General features: G+C 40.4%; 1 protein-coding gene across 1 annotated transcript in view; it reads left to right on the top strand.

Moving 5' to 3' along the window:
• Nucleotides 1-11,762: 11,762 nt before the first annotated feature.
• LOC115510362 (ADP-ribose glycohydrolase MACROD2) overlaps nucleotides 11,763-23,687 on the top strand; it is a 124,173-nt gene continuing 112,248 nt past the window's right edge. The window contains 2 exon segments of the mRNA XM_032592769.1: nucleotides 11,763-11,836; nucleotides 18,488-18,675. Coding sequence (XP_032448660.1) covers nucleotides 11,763-11,836; nucleotides 18,488-18,675 — 262 coding nt within the window.

Genomic DNA, 23,687 nt, shown 5'->3' on the forward strand with positions numbered 1-23,687 from the left:
GCAGTGCATCTTTGGAGCACCATTTTTATTTCAAACTTGGTTTTTATTTTAGACAAATAATCTCAAACTTAGAGCAAATTTGCAAGTACAAAGAAACATTTTCTTCTTGAACCACTCAGGAGTATGTTGCAGATCTGGTGCCCCTCACCCCCAAATATTTCACTGTGCACTTTCTGCAAACATGAGCAGCCCTCCTAAGTGAGCAGAATAGAAAGATAAAAATCAGAAAGTGAACACTGATACATTACTACCTTTAATACTCAGACCCTATTTAAGTTTCCCTGATTTCCCCAATAATGTCTTTTGTAACAAAGAGATCCAGTACAAAATCACATCTGATTTTGTTGTCCTATCTCTACTCTCCTGCCTCCAGTTGGGAAGAACTCCTAGGTTTTAATTTGACTTTACTGACCTTGATGCTTTTGAAGATTGCAGGCTAGTTATAGTGTCGAATGTTCCCAATTTGGGTTTGTCCGATGATTTTTCATGACTGGATCCAAGTTATGGATCTTTGCACAGCTATCACGGAGGTGATGCTGCGTTCTTCTCATGACATGATGTAAGTCACCCATGACTTCAATACGACCCATCACTGATGATGCTCACTTTATTTGACCAAAGTGGTATCAGTAAGGCTTCATCACTGTGTAGCTGCTCTTTTCTCTATTTGTAGTTAATGTACATCTTGTGGGGAGGTGCGTTAAAACTATGTAAAATATTCCACTATTCACCAGTCTTTCATTTATTCATTTATTTATTTATATCATTTTCAACTCATAATTTTTTTTATTGTATTCAATGGATCATAATTAGTTTCTATTAAGGGCCCCATCCTTTAAGATGGCTTCTGTGCCCTTTAGATATGTCCCCATCATTCTTTGACCATCCCTTGCTTTCCGGTCAACCAGATGGCCAAGCTCATATTATACTTTCCATGCCCCAGCCCTGATGGCAGCCATTTCTTCAAGGAGCTTTGACTCCTTTTAATGCAGAGTAGTATTTAGAAACCAGATATTGGTGCTAGGTGTGTGGATCACAACTTGAGAAACATTATCTAAAATAGAATGACCAGATTATCTTGATGGTTCATTGTGAGGAACCAGCCAACAGGATTGAGCCTTCTCTGTGACTTCCTCTCATCTCATGGACCTTCCACTACAACTATGGCTGAGACAATAAATTACCCATATCTGGTTCAACCTTCAGACTGCAGCCCAGCATGGTTACAGATAGTGGCTAATTAGCTAGTGACTAGTATTTCAAAAAGCAGAAGATTACTGGTGATCTTGATACTACAAAAAGACAGCTGTTTCAGGTTAATTGTTAATCAACTGCCTCAGCCAGTGTTGATCAGGTTCCCTAAGCAGCCCTGGCTACACGTTAGACTCTTCTGGAGAACTTTTAAAAATCCCTGCTTCTGTGTCTCACCCCCAGACCAATTAAGTCCAGCCTTTGGCAGAGGAACCCAGGCAACAGTTTTTTGTGGGGTTTTTTGATTTGGTTTTTTTTTTTTTTGCTTTTTTTTCCAGACAACAGTATTTTTTTAAGCCTTGGGCAATCCTCATATGCAATCAAGGTTGCCAGTCACAGCTTTACACACCCTGTTTCCTGAGAATTTGGTACAGGATCACAGATTCTCTCAATGCCAAAAGTAATTGGCCTGCCTGTATTGATTAGGCACTGAGACAGCAACATTAACACTTCCAGACATATAAAGGGCCATTTAGCTAACATTTATTGTGCACATTTAATGTGCCAGACATTTTTTTTCTAAGCACTTCACATCTACCTCCTTCAATCTTTAGAACAATACTCTTGAGCATGTGCTGTAATATCCCCATTTTACAGATGAGGAAACTAAGGCACAGAGAAGTGAAGAAAATTACAGAATGTCACATGACTAGGAACTCTGGGAAATCAGGCCTAGAAATAAAGTAGTTTGGTACCAGACCAAATGCCAGTGCTTACACTTTGCGTTTGAGAACACAAAGTTCTTTTAGTGTGTGATTTCAGAGTCACCTAGAGGGTTTAGAACTGAGGCCCAGGCTCACTGAAGGACAGGGAGTGGGCCTTTACACTTTTACCAAGGTCTCCACAGGTTCTCCACAGAATGGGCAATCTGCAGGAGAAGGGAAATATACTAGAGAAAAGTCTGAAACAGAAGAGTTTGGCAGACAGGAAAGAAGCAAAGGGCCCAAGCGACAGAGACATCGGACTGTGAAGTGGATGTGGACTGGGGGCTCTGATAGGAAGAACTTTGAAAACCCGGCAGAGGAGGCTGGACTTTATTTACTGATATCTGACAGCCATGCTGGGCTTTTTCACCATGAAAGTGACATGGGGCTCCTTGTATGAAGTTAAAACGAAACACACAGTGACACTCTCTACATTAAAGCTAGATCCCAAAACAGACCCAGATGAAAATCTTACCAAGACATTTTCAATTTGACAAGTCATGGAAATAATACACTTGATAATAATGAGCTATATGGTCAGAAGATACACATTACCACTATTTCTGGTCAAAGCTATTTTACTGCACATAGAGACTAAACATACACTTTGCATATCGGTAAAGCAGGCACACCAAAAATAAATGAGAAAAGCTCAGCTTTGGTTAATTATCCAGAATATTATAATCAGGTAATTTAAAGAGAAATTTTCTTTTAAAGCACACATGGAGATGGGGCCATGTTAAGATATATGTGTGTGCATATATAGATAGATATTTAGATATAGATATGGATATGGATATGGATAGATATAGATATAGATACATTTTAATTTTAATGTGAGGATGGGGGAGAACACCAAAATCTGTTTGGTGCTTAGGATTTCTGAAAGCCTTAATTCAGCGCTATTGTCAAATTTGACTTGTTCATTATGTTATACCAAATTCACAAATTAGCAATAATGTAGGTATGCCTTAGAATTATCTCCTCACTTTTTGTAATTACTGAAATACACCCTAGGGGCACCTGGGTGGATCAGTCGGTTAAGCGTCCGACTTCGGCTCAGGTCATGATCTCACGGTGAGTTCTAGCCCCACGTCAAGTTCTATGCTGACAGCTTGGAGCCTGGAGCCTACTTCTGGTTCTATGTCTCCCTATCTCTCTGCTCCTCCCCTGTTCACACTCTGTCTGTCTGTCTGTCTCTCTCTCTCAAAAATAAATCAACATTAAAAAAATATTTTTAAATAAAATTTAAATACACCCAAAACGAAAGTAATTTCTACATTAATGGCAAGGTTCACTGTGATTGTGAACATTTTGCTCATTTCCCTCATTGGTTGTTCTGCTACATAATAGGTGGTTTCCCCAGATCCTAACCGCCATCTGTCTCTGTGCATAGATGCAGAGATAGAAAGGGTAGCGGTCAGGAAAAAATTTAATAAGGCCTGAATGTTCATTTGCCAAGTGGCTACCCTGACTGGACCCTCGCCCTTGAGCTTTCAGCTCATTAGCCAGCGCTTCTCATCTATGTTTCATTATCATCTTCCCTAAAGGAGCTGTCTTAGGACATTCTTTCCTAAGTCTCCCCTGAGATTTTCATACCACAAGTATGCTGTATCTCTGTTTATGTACTGTGGCCTTTTGGAGGTGCCCCCGCCGCCCCCGCCTAGGAACAAATGTTTAGCCCGCAATGAGAAAGAATGGGCTGCACCAGTGAAGGTATTTACAGGGAATTGGAGGGTGGGAGAGACAGAAACGCTAGAGCATTGATTCTCCTGGACCTTCGCTACCAGACACAAATAGCTTCCTTCCTTCACCGGAGGCCACAGCCCTTGTAGGCGGCCCTCTCCATTGCTAGCTCTTGCTTGGTTTCAGTTAACCAACCACTCCCTCCCCTCCTCTCAGACCTGGAGATGGTGAGGGCTTTCCCCTGTTGTTAGAGCTGTGGAGCTTCGCTGTCCTTTATTCCTTCCCTTGATTCTGTGCACGTCTTTTAAAATATCCCTTTGTGAGCCTTCTCACACCCTTTTGAATGGGCTTCCGCTTCCTGCTGGGATCGTGGCCATTCTCTTCCAGCTGGAATCCCTACCACCTTGTGTGACCGAGTCTCCAAGACACAGTGTCACTTCAACCACGTTCTATTTTTTGACACCTTCCTCTTTTCCCTCTTTGGAAGTCTTGCTCTTCTCTTACTCTTCCTTAGCAACAAAGCCTACTCTTTAAAATGCACTCTTGTGGCGGTGGTTCGGTTTTCTTCATCTTATTTTCTGCATTGCTGTTGCATTTTCATTGACTTTCCATGAGATTTGCGTTTGGATATTAAACCATGGAATCTTAAGCGCTTGCATGCTTGAAGTTTCTCCTTCTTAATTTTACAGACACCAAATCACCCTGATGGACAGGCTCCTAAATGCTTTCTCCCCACAAGTTAGTGCTCTCGATTAGCAAGAGGGAAAAATGTCTGTTCCGGGTATTATGGCTGCATAACAAATTACTGTAAAATGTATTGGCTAAACATAACGATGTTTATTTTATCCACAAATCTGCTCAGTGGGGATAGTTTATTTCTAACTCCATTCAGCATCAGCTAAAGTAGCTCAGAAATTGGGAGATGGTATCTTCAGATGTTTGCTCACTCACCTGTCTGAGCCCTGAGTTGGGGAGACTCAAACAACAGAAGGCTGGAATAATCACAGCTCCTTGGACATCTCTCTAACTTGATGTAGTCCCTCCACACAATCTACCAGCATGAGGAGCTTCAGGGAAATCTTGCACATTGATTCAGAGCTCTCAAGGTACCTATCTCCAGAGCAAAAATGAATTAGAATCCACATCACTTTCTGTGGCCAAGTCTCAAAAGCCATACAGTGTTGTTTTGACCACATTCTCATCACATTCACATCAGTCGAGACAGCTAACAAGTCCTCCCAGGTTCAAGAGGAGAGAACATAGACCCTTTCCTCTTGATGGTTATTGTCAATGTCACATTAGAAAAAAATATATAGTGGAAGGGGACAATCTGCTTACAATTATACTTACATACAGGAATATATACATATATATATATAACTTTAAAAAAAACTTTGTGGAATGAGATTCTGAAAGAAATACTTGGGACTATTAATGGAAAGCAAGCACAGATAGGAAGATATGAGTGTGGAAGTCTTAATATCTATTTTATATAATCATAGGGCTTAGGATTCAAGAGTGGGGAGATCAAGAGTGGGAATAGTTAGGAGAATAATAACTCTGGATTCTTGCCTGTTCTGATTGGCCTTAGCAAGTCTCTGATCTCTGTCAAATGAAGGATTTAATCTCTATGATCTTGATGGTCTCCTCCAAAGTGCCTGGTTCTATGCAAGGTTGAAGTTCAGCTATGCCATCATATACTCACCATCTCTGTTTCCTGTTTAAAATTACTCTCCTACACAATTTGCTGACTCTAAATTCTGTTGCTTTTGCTGAGCAGTCACACTCTGCTGTCTATGTGGCTCTACTAAATCAAGTGTGAGCTTCAAGTCCTTGATGGCACCACACGTTATTTCAAGAGTTATTCTTCCTTTGTGTATGAAAATTTGCATTTTGAATGTGTGCCATCAGAGGAGTAATAGGAAATTGGGGATTGTACTGTAGCTGAGTTAAAGGACATATATAAACATGTACATATACATACATATATATATGCACACATGTTATGCTGGCACTCTTCTTCTCTAAGAGACAGTTTTGATGGTAGATGAGAGTATAAAAACACCAGATCCAGAGGGCGGGGGGTATAAAAGAAATGGGAACTAGACTAAAAGGCAACCCCAGAACTGTCTATGAATTTCTCTCTGGAAAGTATCTTCATAAATGATACACCCCGTAGGCACTTTCTGGTGATGATCACCACAGAGCTCTGCATGTCTGAGACCCTGAAATGGTGCCCACTACATATGAGGCTGCACAAGCCAGTCCATGGGTATTTTTAAATCAGAAATTTATAAAACTCCCAGAATATTGCTGATTTGCAACTGAGTGTGAGAACCACAAGCAGCCCACCACATGGTTTATATAGATCAAGACTTTCAGATTTGAGGACAGAAAGCCAAATCAAACAAACTGGTTTAAGCAAACCTCTGTCTTATAAACTCAGGCATTGCTGGATTGGAAAATAAAACAATTGCATCAAGACTGAATTTCTCTCCCCATCTCTGTACTGGCTTCATTTCAGACATCCTCCTCTTGCTGGGGCCACCAGCAATCCTCTCCCAACCCCAGTAGGAAAAAGAAAAATGCTTCTATTGCAACAACGCTAACAGAAGATGCAGAATTGAGTTTCAGTGCCTCTGATTAGCCAGTCTTGGTCAAGCATCACTTCCAGGGACTTGCAAAGCTCAGACTAGGCTTGGATCACATGACCACTCTGGGCTAGAGGAGTGAGGGAGGAGCCCTCTGTGCTTGAGAGAGGGTGGAGTGGTTCTCCAGAAGAAAACAGGGAAATTACCTATTATTATTATTATTATTATTAATTAGTATTATCTATCACACCCCTCGTCAGTGAATACTATTGATTAATGAATTGTTGTGTCTTAGTTCTCTAAGACAGGCAATCACAGTTAAGAAAACATAGTGTTATGGCCAATAGCAACTCCCCACTTTCCACTCTTTCTGATCTGAGAGATCAAAAGTGAATTCGCCTTAAACTCCCACCTTGAACTGGAGAGGTATAGAGAGAAGCTATAGATAAGCAGTACACAACCAGAGATACATGACAAAAATGGGAAAAGAGCAGGGCAAGTGAAAGTGACCGTAGCAAGGACATTTAAAATAAAAATCAGTGTGGTGGGAGAAGTGATAAAACATAAGAGGGGAAATAAAGGCAAGATAGAAAAAGAAAGAAAGAAAGAAAGAAAAAGAATAAAGAAAGAAGAAAGAAAGAAAAGAAAAGAAAAGAAAAGAAAAGAAAAGAAAAGAAAAGAAAAAGGGAGAAAGAGGCACCTGGGTGGCTCAGTCGGTTAAGCATCCGACTTCGGCTCAGGTCATGATCTCACTGTCAGTGAGTTTGAGCCCCGCGTCAGGCTCTGTGCTGACAGCTCGAAGCCTGGAGCCTGCTTCAGATTCTGTGTCTCCCTCTCTCTGACCCTCCCCGTTCATGCTCTGTCTCTCTCTGTCTCAAAAATAAATAAACATTAAAAAAAGAAAGAAAGAAAGAAAGAAAGAAAGAAAGAAAGAAAGAAAGAAGAAAGAAAAGAAAGACAAGTCGTGACTGTCTGTGGTGGCTGGGATGTTCCCATAGGGAACAGAGTTGTGGAAAGATATCTTGTAGGCAATACACAGAGAACTTCTAGAAAGTGAGCAGTATCATTAGCCTAAAAGAGAATGCATTAGAAGGCAATGTGGAATTAGACTTTTTAAATTTGTGTGATCGCTTTTTAAAATGTCATTTCTACATCTCCAAGTTGTTTGACGGTGGGTCAAAGGAATACCCAAAGGACTGTTGATGAGTGGCTTCATTCAGTGGCAGCCCCAAAAGGTGAAATTTGAGCTTCTGTTTACACTCGGAAATTCTTTGCATTGTGTGTTAACCTCCTCTGTAGAAGCCTGATGTTTATATGTTGGCAGCCAAGGGGAACTGCTTCCTTCTTGGTGTTCACTGGCTGCCCAACTTCCTTATCTATCCTTCATTACATTAGCTAAGGTGGGGCCTCATCATCTGCTTGGGTTTCAGGCACTTAGCCAGCTCCAACTTGCAGTAACTGGGGTCCTGCAGCGCTGTTTCTGCACGTCGAGGCTTCCTCAGGATGCATTTTAGAAAATGGATCTTAGAAATAATATGAGAGCCAGTTTGTGGGTTAAAGACCCAATTTTGAAATTTGGACACCAGTCTTAGGAGGCTGAATCTTGAGGCTTTACTTTTCAATTTATTCATGGGCACCGTGCAAGGTTAGATTTACAACTACTAAGTTGTACAGGAACGGGTTTGAAGCAGTCTGTCTCAATGACCACAAGAGTTAGTGATGATTAAAACATCATATCCCTCACCAGTGCCTGGGTGGCTCAGTAGATTGAGCGTCTGACTCCTGATTTCAGCTCAGGTCGTGATCTCACAGTTCCTGAGTTTGAGCTCTGGTTGGGGTCTACACTGACAGCACAGAGCCTGCTTGGCATTCTCTCTCTCTCTCTCTCTCTCTCTCTTTCTCACTCTCTTCTCTAACTCTCCCCTGCCCATGTCCCCTCTCGCTGTCAAGTGCATGCTATCTCTCTCTCTCTCAAAATAAATAAATAATCATTAAAAACCAAACAAACAAAACTGTCATATCCCTCAATTACCAGAAGGTGCCTTCAGAGGAGGCTTTTGGTGTGTAAACAGGATGTTTATTGGGACTAGGAATGAGAAGCAAATGAAGCCCTGAAATAAAAGATAGTGATGATTTCACATTGAATCTGTGCCTCAAAATTTAATCTAATTATGCATAAATGCATAAAATGCATAAAATGTAATTATACGACAATGAGTATTTTCATACAGTAAATTGGGAACTTGGGAGCATTTTCCTGGCCTAAGGTCAGTTGGGGAGGCACTGTGCCATGTGTCATGGCAGAAAGGGTACAGGCTCCCATGGCAGCCAGATCAGGGTTTGAATTTCAGCTCTACCACTTAGTGGCCTATAGACTAATAAGTCTTTCTACACCACAGAGTTCTCCTCCGCGAAATAGGAATAATAATCTTTACTTCCTGGGATTTGGGCAAGGATTAGAAGCAAAACATAAAAGAACAAGCCTAAAGTCTGACGAGTAAATATACAGTAGGCACTCAAAAATGATGGCTGTTGGGGTTCCTGGGTGGCTCAGTCCATTAAGCATTCAAATTTGGCTCCGGTCATGATTTCACGATTCAGGAGTTTGAGCCCCGCGTCGGGCTCTGTGCTGACAGCTCAGAGGCTGGAACCTGCTTCAGATTCTGTGTCTTCCTCTCACTCTGCCCCTTCCCTGCTCACACTCTGTCTCCATCTCTCGAAAATAAATAAACGTTTAAAAAATTATGACTATTATCATTATTATTATTATTATTATTATAGGTAATAGAAATTCAGTTTTTCTCTCCATAGGAAAAATTCTAGGGAAAAATAAAGCCTTTTTGTAATTTTTTTTTCAACGTTTATTTATTTTTGGGACAGACAGAGACAGAGCATGAACGGGGGAGGGGCAGAGAGAGAGGGAGACACAGAATCGGAAACAGGCTCCAGGCTCTGAGCCATCAGCCCAGAGCCTGACGCGGGGCTCGAACTCACGGACCGTGAGATCGTGACCTGGCTGAAGTCGGACGCTTAACCGACTGCGCCACCCAGGCACCCCTAATAAAGCCTTTTTAAATAGCCTGAGTATAGAATTGAAAACTGACTTAGTCCAAAATCATATCAAGGGCAGGGAAGTTTTGCTAGCTTCTCAGAAAAAGCATGGTCAAATTATTTTTTCTCTTCCATGTGTAGTCTTTCCTTAGAGAGATTTAAAACTTTTACTTTCCTCCATGTAGAAACATTCCTGGCCATCTATCTGTTGCTATCCCATCAATAAGTCTGCCATTATTCCTTCAACAGGTGCCAACCAAAAGAATCATAAGCCTTTATGAGCTAACAGTGAAGTTTCAGCTGAGAAAAGAAATAAAAAGCCAGTTTCCTGAAAATTATAACATATACAAGTTTGGAACATACTTGTTTGTTCGTGTCTTTCTTTTTTAGTTTATAGAACACCCTTTGCTCTTTATGTTGAAAAACTGTCAATTATTACTGACTGTTGGCCACTTTTTCATCTTCGAGGTAATAGGTTTCTACTATAAAACTTCAACTCTGGTCAGCGCAGACAATGCATTATAAAAAAATATAAGGGGCACAAATGCAGCCATGAGGTCTCATGTGTGTTTACCTGTAAAAATGAAAAGGCTTATGGTATTTTAGAGAAGTAACTTTTTTTTTTAATACTAGGCACTCAGTAAACATTTCTGGGTAACCAAATAAATGAACAAACAAATAAGCAAATGAACAAAGGGAATTTACCACAACCTACAAATCATTTCTCTTGAATGAAGTGTACTGCTTGCTTTCCTGGAAAAAAAAAAAAAAAAAGTCAAATTAAGATAAATCATTGTTGAAAGAGTTCTTTAGGGAATAAAAGAGCAGTGAACATAGTAATAAAACATTGCTCCCCAAAGCAGAATGTGGTAGTTACAGTTACAGGAAGTCTATTAATCCCTTTCTTTTCTAGGATTGCCTGCCTTGTGTGTAATTTCGGTTTTGAAATCTTCCTTTTCCTGGGCAGAAAATAGCCCCCAGAATATCAGACCTGTGGTTATTTGACAACAGCTAAAGCTACCCCAGAGCCGTTTCTGTTATCTTTATTAACAAAGATCTTTGGGAGGCGAAGGTCATTTCAGAACTAACCAGCAAGGAATTTGTTAGGGTGTTTTCTGAATGCTGAAAAGGAGGGGGAATTCAGAGTGTGCGCATATAATCAGGGCAGTTAGGACAGGTCTAAATTTTTACTTGATCAGTGGGAATTTGGGTACATTATTTAACAGGAAGCCTCAACTGCCTTATCAAAAAGAGAAGGCAAGGGTGTTACCCTCACACCAGTTTGGGTGAAGATGAAGTGAGATAAAACTCTACAGCATTTAGCACAATGCCCAAGCATTACTTCTACTATGATCTCTTTCTACTCACAATACTTCTGACACCAAATGTGTGGATTTACTCCTGGCACCAATCAATTCTCTGGCTCACCAGCTTCACCAACTAAGTGTCCTACCATTGACTTCAACTCTGAAACCAACTACCTGGATTTAGCGTCAGACCCCATAGGTTAAGGGCTCAGTCTCACAGGGTTGCCCCACTTCCAACATCAGTTGCAAGTCTAGGGCACCCAGACTCCTGACTGACTGGCTATGAAGCAAGGGTGTCCTCATAACCCCCTCTTCAGGTTTGATGATTTGCTGGAACAGCTCGCAGAACTCAGGGAAACAGCTAACTTACTACTACCAGCTTATTATAAAAAATATTATGAAGGACACAAATGAATAGCCAGATGAAGAGGTACATAGGTTGAGGTCCAAAAGGGTCCTGAGCATAGGAGCTTCTGTGGAGTTGAGGTGCACCACCTCTTAGCACGTGGATGTGTTCACCAACCTGGAAGCTGTCCAAACCCAGCTGTTGTTCATGGTTTTTATGGAGATTCTGTACCATAGGCATGGTTGATTGAATCATTGGCCATTGGTCACTGACTCGATCTCTGGTCCCTCTCCCCTTCCCAGAGGTCAGGGTTGAGGCCGAGAGTTTCTACCTAAACACATGGTTGAGTCCTCTGGCAACTAACCCATCCTAAAAGTTGTCTGGTAGTCCACCAAGAGTTGCCTTATTAGCATAAATCAAGTAACGTTGAAAGGGACATATTATTATGAATAACAAAAGATGTTCCTATCACTTCTATCACTCCGGAAATTATAGGGGTTTTAGGAGCTCTGTGCCAGAACCTAGAGACAAAGCCCAAATATGTATTTCTCATTTTATCAATGATATTACATTAAGTCGTATTAACTGTTCAACAAATGGTAAATAAATCTTAGTCAAACCAACCGTTACATTCTTTGATGCCAAGTGTTGACTGGGATCATTTCTGAAACTTTCTTATGTAAGTTTTAGTTCTCTCCTTCAGATATATGAGAGGGCTCCGTCAGATTAGGAGCAGTGGCATTTCACATCCATGGCTCCTTGAACTAAAGGTGTAGGAATGTGGGGATGAGAAGGAGGCAGGTTAGGATGCTGTCTGCTGGCAGTGATGTCCCAAAGTGCATACGACAGGGGAGATAAGGACTGGGTAGAAGAGGAACTAAGAAGCAGAAGAACAGGGAGGTAAGTATGGAGAGGAGGAGGGGAGAAAGGGAGAAGGGAGTATACTAGGGGTGAACAGTTTAAATTCTAGAAGGAGATTCTCTGTAGGCAAAATTGGGATTTCTTGGAAGGACACCCATTGTTCTAGACTTAGAAACTAAAAATCAGTTTTCACAAGAGAGGGAAGGATTCGAGGGACAGGGCCCTTCACACCCATAGCTGGATTAAAGTGGGATAAACCTATGTAACATCATATTTGTGGCACCTACTCAGCTCATTGTCCCTATGGATTCACCACACCTTCTGCACCCATCCTCTCTTGGGGAAGGGTAGCCCTGGGCACCTTCTTGCTGAATGTTTCCCAGACACCTCAGTTCTTTGTCATGTCAGCCTCTCTACAGGCTAGTCTGTATCCTCATGACATGGTGCTGGCTTCCTCCAGAGCAAGTGACCCAAGAGAGTAAAAGCATGTTCAAGACAGAAATGGCAATCCTCTTATAACCTAATATCAAAAGTAACAGACCATTGTTGCTGCCATATTCTTTTAATTATGCAAGTCCCTAAATCCAACACACAGTCTCAGGGAGGCATATTAAGTTTCACCTCCTAGAGGAGAATCTAAGAATTTGTGGGCATGTTTTTAAAACCACCATAATCCCAATGGTCTTCTTGTTTCCCATTCTAAGACACCCTACATCCTCCCTGTGTCTCTGTCCTTGGATTCTTTGGGAGCCCCTCAAATATCAAATCCTCTTATTGACTTAAGCTCATGTGTAAGTCAAAAGTCCCTTCCAGTACCATCTGCAGTCTTGGAATCACTGAGAATATGTCAGAGACACGCACTTTGCTACCTTGCAGAAAGTGACATCTTCGGTGGACAGGAGGTAGTGGAGGGTTATCTGAGTAATGGGTCAAGCCAGTTCCTACACCACATGGGGAATCACCCCTCCACAAGGCATTCAGATGTGTGGTCTTGTAGGCTGAGTCATCTCCCACTATTTATTTCATTAGGTTGCTCTAAAACAGGAGTCAGCACACTTCTGTAGAGGACCAGATGGGAAATATTTTTGGCTTCACAGGCCACATATGGTCTCTGTCGCATATTTTTCTTTGTTTTTATTACAACCCTTTAAAAATGTAAAAACCATTCTTAGCATGCAGGCTGTACGAGAAAACAGGCCTGTGGGCCAGAGTTTGCTGACCTCTGCTCTAAAATCATCCTAGAAAGACGCTCATTGTATCCTCAGGAAGTATTCAGACGTGTTTCTCACACCACCCAGCCATGATAGCAGAACTCCTTCCCATGCCTCTAATTTATCTTACTTGAGGTAAAACGCTGAGAGTCCTCTTTTCGGCTTGGATACATTTTACATAGGATTTCTCTCGTTCCTTCAGGGAGACAAAAACAGGTTCAAAAATTGAGTCACTAAAATGACTAATGTGGTCCTGTCAGAGGAGAATTACGGACCTACAAGGGTATGGTCTCTCAGAGAACTCATTTTGTGTTTCTATCCATCACGTGAATAACAATAACCTTCTCCACCAAGCGGAGTGAAAAATGTATGGACTGCCAGTAAGTATTCCTCACTGCTCACTAAATATTGGCACCACAAGGGCTTTATACAGCAGTGGTGACATGTAGGGAATTTGTGTCAGATCTGGATTTTAATGGGGAAAAATAATCCAGTCTCACAATTTGACTTTTGTGTCTCTACAACTGGACTCAAAATCCTTGGCTGAGAATTCTTTTTTTAAAAAATCTACATTTTAATTTTACCAGAGCATTAACAAAAATGTATTAGTTAGCCCACGAGTCAACAAAAGTTAATGTGTTAACATATATATATGATTAATGAATTCATACTAGAAGAGGCAAAAAGGAAAAAAAAAGCTGAAGTGACAAATTAAAAGCTGTTCATCATATTTAATGTTTTAGATAGCCCCAGATAGTAGTGTGGCTTTCTTATTTTACTACTCTGCTCAAACTTGTAGTACTAAAAATTGCTAGCCTGAGGTTCTAGTTGAAACTATACATGAAAATGGGACAAAATGTGCAAAGAGTGGGGAGTTTGGGCTGTGAATAAAAGTTCTTGGGGCCTGGGTAGCTCAGTCAGTTAAGCGTCTGACTTCGGCTCAAGTCATGATCTCACAGTTCGTGGGTTTGAGCCCCACATGGGGCTCTGTGTTGAGAGTTCAGAGCCTGGAGTCTGCTTCAGATTCTGTGTCTCCCTTTCTCTGTGCTCCTCCCCTGCTCGCACTCTGTCTCTCTCTGTGTCTCAAAAATAAATAAACATTATTAAAAAAAGAGAAGTTTTTTAAAGTGGCAATGAATCAGCTAGATATCTCTGCTTCCTGATCAAACTAATTGCAGCCTTGAGTCTGTGTTTATCCCTCTTAAAGCTTACCTTGTAGAACTCATTATTAGTTGTAATTAAAATGGACCCAAATCATAATTTAATTAGCCTTAATAGGACAGCATTGGAGGGTCATCTTTCATTTTAAGTACATCATGTTTCTTCTTATAACTATTTGTTATTGTAAATGATTCCAATCACAAACTTAATAGCCAATTTTAGAGGAAATTATTCAGTTGCCAGTCGTTTGAGTGGTTCAAGAGGTATATGCATGTATTTGAGTATTTGTCCAGACCACTGTCATGTGATCCGAAAAACTTTTGATCTATTTTGACATGTTTTGATTGACGTTTGGAGTCACAAGGTAGCATTCATTACAATACTGTTAATTCAGGGGTTATCTGAAGAAAATATTCACACAAGTTTGTAGGGTGACAGATGGTAATTAGACATAGTATGGCGAGCATTTTAATGTATATAAATGTCAGATCACTATGTTTTCTTGAAACTAATATAGAAATGTATGTCAACTGGACATAAATACATACATACATACATATATACATACCTCAAGCCCATTTTGACACTTCCATAAGCTACAGATCTTCTGAGGTAAAACAGGGGGAAATTGCTTCCACCAAGTCCAAGCTCATCTGACATTGGTAATGAGAGCTGGGAGAGGTAATTTATTCTTATAAGCAAACTGCCAAGAAGATAGAAAGTCCTAAAAACCTTTCTCAAGCCGTTGGTGTGAGAATGTTCTCCTGTGGTCTTTCTTATTGTTGGTGTTCCATCATCCCTCCACCGTCCAACTGTTTCTGTCTCTTGCTCCCTGCTATGTCTACTCTCTCCTGCTGGGGTTCCGTTAGTTCAAGTGGGGAGGGGCTCTACATAGTAAATGACTATCCTTAATTGTCATAACTTTGTATCGTGACAGATGGTAACTGTACTTATCCCAGTGAGCATTTTATAATGTATAGGATTGTCAAATCACTATGTTGTACACATGAAACTAGTATAATATTGTACATCAACTATATTACAGTGAAAAAAGAAGTCTATCCCTAGAGCCCACGAGAGGGAATAGTCCAATGTCCACTTCGCCAACTGATTTCCATTTTGAATGCATGTGATCACTTGTAGAGATTTCTCTTTTCATTGATCACAGGTCACTTTTAACCAAACATTTCTGTGGAGAGGAGACAACTGGAATCTCTTCAGCGTTATCCAAAAAAGTGCATCAGATAAGGGCACACTTCTGCAAATTGACCAATCTGGCAAAAAGAACAAAGCACGTGCCAGAACGCTGTGCAGCTAGGGATTCAGGTGTTCCTTTATGTGTATAGCATCGTACATATTGGCAATACTTAATTGTCTGTGGCCTACCCTGCCATCAGGAGAGGAGAAACATATGTTCCCATTTGTCTTTTGATGTGGCTTCTGATATTTACATTTGCTTGTCTAAAATAACATCAGCAACCCTAGACAATTTTTCCCGAGTCCTTGAGTCTATTGACTAATTGCTTCAGGTGGCTATCGAGTATGTGATTGTCATCTCAAGGAGATGATCCATTGCCAGCAGGTATTGCCCTGGTACAAGGGAAAAACAGTTACCATTGGGAAGAGAACAGAACAACAGCAACAACAATACATGGAGTTCTATTTGTTCAAAGTGAAGTGAGACCCCAATAATTCTTTGAAATATGCCTAATATAACTTTGGGGGTATTTGGGGCACCTGGGTGGCTCAGTCAGTTAAGTGTCCAACTCTGGATTTCAGCTCAGGTCATGATCTGACACCTCATGAGTTCAAGCTCTGCATTGGGCTCCATGCTGACAGTGCTGAGCCTGCTTGGGAGTCTCTCTCCCTCTCTCTCTGCCCCTCCCCTGATCACTCTCTCTCCCTCTCTGTCTGTCTCTCCCTCTTTCTCTCTCTATAACATAAATAAATAAGTAAATAATAAATAAATAAATAAATAAATAAATAAATAAATAAAAAGAAATTTGGGAGTATTTAAAGTCAAAACCAGGAAGTCTTGGCACTCAGTATAGTAATTAAAGAATTAGTGTTATAGTGAGGAATACTAGATAATTACAGTGTTATCAGTAGTCTTGGGAGAGGTGATGGTTTAATTACCAAATAAAAGTAATTTATACTAAATTGCAAATGACAGCCAATGCCTTCTTAAATCATGGCTTGATAAGAAAGAAGGAATGACAATATTGGACACATGTAGGAGAAGGAGGAAGTATTATCGGCCTGCAAATCACAGAACGTATGCAGAAATGGGACAAAGGAGGCTAGAGTCCTATTGCTTAGACTGGCAGGATGGCTTATAGTAAGATGTAGTCCTACTTGTGACAGAAGGGGAACAGATATTGGAAGCAACTATTTCATACCATCCATCAAAAAATACAACCCAGACAAAATCACACACACACATACACACATACACACACACAAAGCTAACCAGGAATTTCAGAAAGTAGCATAACTATATATATATATATATATATATATATATATATATATAACTATGTATATATAACTATGTATATATAACTATGTATATATAACTATGTATATATAACTATGTATATATAACTATGTATATGTGTGTGTATGTATGTGTGTGTGTGTGTATATATATATATATATATATATATTAATGACTATTACAGGTTTCCTTCTCTGTCTGAAAGTAGCAGTTTTATAAGCCAAAGTATCTCAAAGCAAAAAGGCAGTTACTATTTCATAAAAGTGAAAATCTTCAGCTTTCTTTTGGTTATTGAAAATAGGTAGTAATATAGGTCTTTCATAAAAGTGAAGTAGCAAAACTTGAACTTTTAGATAGAGGGAAAAGCCTATATATGCATGCTTCACTTAAAAAAAAATCTTATACAAATTTTCTAGATACTATTTTGGAAGGATTTCTACTGGTCTATTTTTCCTTTCCATCTATTTGATTTCCCTTCCTTTCTACTGAAACATCTGTACTGCATACCTCATGGCCAACATAAACCAACATGCCTTCCTTTGTTCCCAGGCTCAGTAATTGCTCCCCAGCTCTGATTATCCCAGGCCATATATGCCTGAATGGGATTCTGGATAGCATGATAGCATGGTGATTAACCGATTTCATTTTGGAAGCAGATGACCAAGGCTCAAATCCTGTTTCTACTCCCTACTGGTATGGGACCTTTGGAAGTGTTATTTAAGCTAGCCAAATATCATTTCTTCACCTATAACATAGAATATTTATTGTATCTGTACCACAGGGTTGTTCTGAGTATTACATGGGATCATTCAGAACTTTGGCTGAAATGTAGATAGAGGCTGGCACTGCCTTTCATCCTTCACACCTCCATCCAACCACTCACCAAAGCCAGTTGATTCTGCCCTAAATCCTTCCTATTCTCTCTCTACTCTCCTACCACCCCTTTATCTCTGACTTTCATCATCTCTTACCTGAAGTATTTTAATCAGTTCTGCATTAGTCACTTTTCTCCACCTCCTACCCCCACCCAGATCAATCCAGTCCCCATGAGAATCAGCCAGGTAAGAGAGAAACCAAGGCTCTGTACCACCCTCACTGAAGTATCTCCCTCCTCAGTAACCACTTTATCACATAACCACTTCTTCTTCTGACTTCTCTCCTTGCTCCACTCCCATTGTTGGCAGTGGTCCTGCAGTACTAAGTCACTGTGACCCACCAAATGTACATTCTTACTCTCACCTCTCCATCTTGTTCTCCAACCTTTGGAACATCCCCTGTGCCATCAAATCACCCTGCTCCTTTTGCCTGGGTATCTTCCCTTTAGGCCCATCTAGTGGCACTCACTCTCTACTCTAGCCCCATTGGCCACCCCTAATTCTCAAAGATGCCATGATCTTTCCTACAACAGGACCTATGGACATGTTCTTCACTCCACCTGGAACACTCATCTATCTCTCCCTTTTTGCTTCATTAATTTCTACCAATTAATTTCATATAAGTGTCTTAAACTGATCAACTTAACTACCCGTTCCCCTGGGAAGTCCCCTCCGATGACCTTCTTAGAAGGCCTCTTGCCAAACTGTGCTTCCCTCCACTAGCACTTATCACAACTGGAGATAACATGTTTGTGTAATTAAAATTGTTTTAAAATGTCTTAGGTCAGGTCCTCCATGTCAAGATAGGATTCAAGGGCAAGTGGCTGATTTGGGGAATGATCCTAGGAAGCACCAGGAGGGAAGTAGGGAAGTGAGACAGAGAAAGGAAACACAAGTTCATGAACAAACAGGTTGTCCTATGGGCATTTGGGATTGGGTCCTGCAGGAGACCTCTGTGGGATGTGCCCCAGAGTTGTCCCCCTCAGGGGAATGAAAGCAAGGTGTTAATTATATTGTCTGGTCCATCACTGGTTGGGCTGCTTCCAAATTGGCTGCATAGGACAAGCATCCTGCTGAGACTCGAAAAAGACCCTAAGGCAGAGTGCCACAGGTGCTCACGAGGAGGAACCATTGGTAAGTGCAGAGGAACAGTGGGTGGGGATTTGATAGCTTTGACCTCAACACCCACTTGCTCCACTGGACTCTGAGCTCTGTATGTAGCCCCTTCCCTCACTAGTGAGCTCTAGAGCAGCCCACCTGATAGAAATACAACATGAGTCACAGTTGCACATGTAACTTTAAAATTTGAGAAGCAACGTTTTTAAAACAAAGGGACACGAGCAGCATTAATTTTAACTCTATATTTTATTTACTCCAATATAGCCAAAATGTTGCATTTCAACGTGTTATCGATATAGAAATTGCTGATGAGATATTTTACATTTTTTGTCTGCTGTCCTTAAAAGTGAATGTATATTTGACATTTACAGCACATCTCAATTTGGACATGCCACATTTCGATGAGTGTGATTTCTGCCCTAAGGAATTTTTGTGTGTGTGTAAAATACAGGAAGTCATATGTTGACATTTATTCTGGTAAAATAATTTCAAATAGCTATTAAGTAAACATTGGGTTAAACAAAACCATTACTGGAATTCTGTTAGTAAACTTAGGAAGAGTGGTCAAGTTTTATCATTTAGAGGATTACAATTTAAGTGAGGACACATTTTTATAAAAAGTTCATATTAAATTCTGGAAAACCCACACATTGCCTTCATCCTAAACTTCAAAATTCCAAACCAGTGGTGAAATTTCTATTTTCACCACTTAAAATAGCATGTTTCGACACCGAAGGAACAACTGTGTTAAAGGGGGGAAATGGTAGAAAGATAAAGGCAAAGGATTTTACTTCCCACAACCATGTGGGACTGCCCGTAACAGAACATACATATACTGAATTGTGCCCTCCCTGGGGGACACCTGCTCTCAGCACATGCACATTTTCTTTTTTTTTTTTTTCCTAAAGTGTATTTATTTATTTATTTGGAGAGCATAAGTAGGGGAGGGGCAGAGAGAAAGGGAGAGAGAATCCCAGACAGGTTCTGCACTGTCAGCACAGAGCCGAATGCAGGGCTCGAACTCACAAACCATGAGATCATGACCTGAGCCAAGACTAAGAGTCAGATGTTTAACCAACTGAGCCACCCATGCACATTTTCGAATACTAGTTTCCCAAAGAGCCACATGAGCAAAGCAAGCGGGGAACTGAAGCACTTACTTATATTTTCCTCAAGTCAGCTTAACTGATCAATATCTATTTAGATCTACATATATGAGATAAAATTTTATATTTTTGTCTGAATAATTATCTCTAGTCTCAATTTCACCTTGTGCGGACAGATACATCTCATGAAACCACTCCAACCAGCTTTCTTTCCTCAACTTCCAAAAGGAAAGAAACGCTTCTGTCCCTTCCTAATAGCCTATATTTACTTCTGTCCCCTTCCTAATAGCCTAGTTATTTCCTCTCCATCATCTTGAACTTTGTGAGTACTCACCCAACATTAACTGGTGGCAAAGATACCTAGCAGCTTTTGAATTTATTCATGGAATGATTCTTCTATTCAAAGAATATCTTTATATCCTTTCTCTTCTTCAACAAAAAAAAACTAGTTTCATTTTGCCAGTTCTGTCTTAACATCTGCAGAGAGCACAATGTGTGCCTGTTTTAAACAAATGTGTAGGCACACCAGATATCTTGATTCAGAAGCATAAATGACAATAGAGAGAACTGGAATTTATAGAAGGAAATTAAACCTTAGGGCTTAAGAGAGAGCACCAAGAAATCCCATTGTAGTGCTGTTATGCTAAGTTTGTTTTGGTCATCATTTTCCCAGTTATGGTGTAGAAACAAGCTTATGTGCATACCTAAAACCAGTGCAATTTATGATCTATTCACTAGCCTAGGTCAACTGGTAGAACAACCATAAGCATCAGTAGAAGTTGATTTGTAACCTTAATTGCACCATGAAATCATCAGAAGACTTTGAGAATGTTGCTTAATTCCCAACTGTTTTTTTTTCCTTATCTTAAAAAAAGGCCACATTAATGTATTTCTTATTATTGTCATTCCTTAATGGTTATTGATTATATTCAGGATGCTTTGTATCTCTGCAAGGCACTGCAACTCCCCCCAGGGAAGACTGTTAATGAATAGTGTTTGTAAAGTACTTGAAAATCCTTGGATTAAAAGCTAACCATATCAGGGTAAAAGTATTTGTATTAACATGCCATATGGGAGAACCATATGTTATCTATTAAGAGGGTGTGTGTGATATTGAAAATAGCACTCTGGTGCATTGCCTTGTGCTATTTTTATACCAAGATATGTCATGGCAAGTTTTGGTATGCCAGGGTCATACCTTCAACGTGGAAATGCTACAAAGTTCAATCCTTTGGCAGATATTTGTTGAGTTTCTTATTGAGCACTTGGCACTCTATTTACCATCATGCAAAATATATGGAAGGGGCTGTTGCACACTACAGTCTCATGTGTTTCCTTTCATTGAACTTTTGTTATACTTAGGTCTCTTTTAACAGACGTATCTTGTTAAAAGTAACAGATTCAATTATTTCCTCTTCCCTCTACATGGACAAGTATGCTATTTGGGGACACAGGAAATAGGACCAAGATGATTGTCTTCTCTGTCCTATAACTGAAGACAAACCATAGGTCTTACGCACCCTCTATGAAGTAGGCATGGTTGTAATACTATTTATTTTGAGTAGAATTGGTACTGGCAGCCAAGAAAGCAAGCATTTCCCCAAATGGGCTATGTGTGCTCCACCACCTTCCCAGAAGGTGCTAAGTTATTAGCCTGGATAACTGTATTGTAACCACTTCTGTGCATAATCTCCCCTGGCCTGAGGAAAGGACTCCTTCTCTAAGGTGACTACTCCATTAAGAAAACAAAATGGTGGTAGCAAGAGCCTAGGTTCTGTGTCGGGACCAACTTCCTTGAAAAATGCTGCCCTGCATGATGCCCCCAAATTTTATAACTAACCAAATGATTTTGGAATAGATAATCTTCCCCTTTTTTCCTGATTAATTTGTTAACTAACTATGCAAGGCCACATTTCATTGACTCACAAATATTTATTGAACATCTGTCATGTGTTCATTCTAGGTACTTAGGAGATCTCAGGCTATGAAGCAAACAAACATCCTTGCTTTGGTGGAGCTTACATTCAAGTGGGGGCAGATATATATAAGCAATGAATGTAATACCTACCTAAATTATGTATTAGAAGATGACAGATGGTTGGAAAAATAAATAAATAAAAAGTAGATCCTGATGAGGAGGATGGAGGGTGTAGGGAGGGGGAGATGTTTAAGTGGAGTGTTCAGCATAGACTCCATTGGAAAGGAGAAATATTGAGCAAAGACTTGTCAGACATGAAAACACTGCAGGCAGAGGGGACGGGCAGTGGAAAGACCTGGGGATAAGAGACCCTAGGAGGAATAGCCAGTGTGGCTGGAACAGAACGTGTAGGAGGCTTCTAGAAAAATGTCGGGGTGGGAAAACCATAGCGGTCTCCACCACACAGGGCCTTGTTGCCTGTGAGCGACATTTGAGCAGGGGAATGGTATGATCCGACTTACATTTGAAAACAAACTGGCCTCTAGGTTGAGAACAGATCTGGAGGACAAGACCCTATCACAACCCAGGAGAAAAAGGGAGGAAGGAGGCTGGACCTGGGTGGTGGTGAGAGCAGATGAATTCTAGCTACCTGTGCTCCCTACATGTCACTGCGTTGGATTTTTAGGAACCATTACTTGTGATAAAAGACACATGACATTTTAAAAACAGATCCAAAATTTAATGAGGTTCAACCAAAGGCTCAGATAGAAACGCACCTTTTCTACATTGAGAACTGAAATACAGTGCAAGCAATAATAATAATAATAATAATAATAATAATAAATAATTACTGCTTAGGGGGAAATGAAGTTTCCTTTTTAATCCCTTGACAAGTATTTATGGAGCCCCTAATGAACTTAGGCACTGTGCTGGGAGCTGATGACACCACAGCAAGAGCAAGGGCCTCTGTCTCAGGACTTACAATTTTGTTATCAAGGACCAGCAGAAATCACAGGAATCTGCAAGAAAGAGAGACCTCAGGCTTTGGCATAACGTGGACTTGAATGTAAGACCCAGCCCTGCCGCTACTTGTGGGACTTCAGGGAAGTTATTTTTCCCCCCACAACTTTGATTTCTTCATCTGTAAAAATGTAGACCAAAGTCTAACTCAGTAGGACTCTTTTGGAATTCACAGTAAGGGGTGTGAGGGGCGTAAGAGTGTAAGTGCCTTGTGCCAAGGAGGCGCTTGGGACAGCAGCTGCCACTCATGTGAGATCGTGACTACTCAAATGTACATCTCTTTTTATCTGCATTGAAAGGTGCATGTGAAGCTTTTCATTAGAATAATGAGGCAGCCAAGCTGGGAACTTAATTTTCTAAGACTAATCTGTTCAAATCAACTAATTGGGTGAGGACACCTCCAGAACAAAGTTTTTAAGTTTTTGGATCTAAGCATCCCTCCCTCCTTTCCCTTCTTCCTTCCTAAAGCCATCAAATAGAGCCGAGCAAGGTAGACACTCCCGCTGAAGGGGGTAAGGTTGAGGTGCTGAACACCTGGCACAGAGCTCAAGCAAGGTCAGGAGGGCATCTCCATCTTAGGTTGAAGGACTAAACAGACATGACAACTAAATGCTGCATGTGATCCTAGAAAATTATGAAAGATATTATTAGAAAATGGGCAAAACTTGAATGTAGTCTGTGGCTTAGATAGCAGGAATGTCATCAGGGCTAATCTCCTGGTCCTGATGGTTGCATTGTGGTTTTGGAGGAAAATGTCCTTGTTTGTACAAAATATATACTAAAGTTTGTAGGGCTGATGGAGGTGATTATGTTCGCAACTCACTCTTGATAGATTCAGGGGGAAAAAAAAAAGAAAATACTTTGTACTGTTCTTGTAACTTTCTATTGCTTAAAATTATTTCAAAATAAAAATATCTTTAGCATTAAAAAAAAGTTTAGAGTTATAGTATTGTGCTCACCTGACTTAAATGTCAGATAAACTC

The sequence above is a fragment of the Lynx canadensis genome, chromosome A3 (assembly GCF_007474595.2).
Source record: "Lynx canadensis isolate LIC74 chromosome A3, mLynCan4.pri.v2, whole genome shotgun sequence".
Classification (NCBI taxonomy): Eukaryota; Metazoa; Chordata; class Mammalia; order Carnivora; family Felidae; genus Lynx; species Lynx canadensis.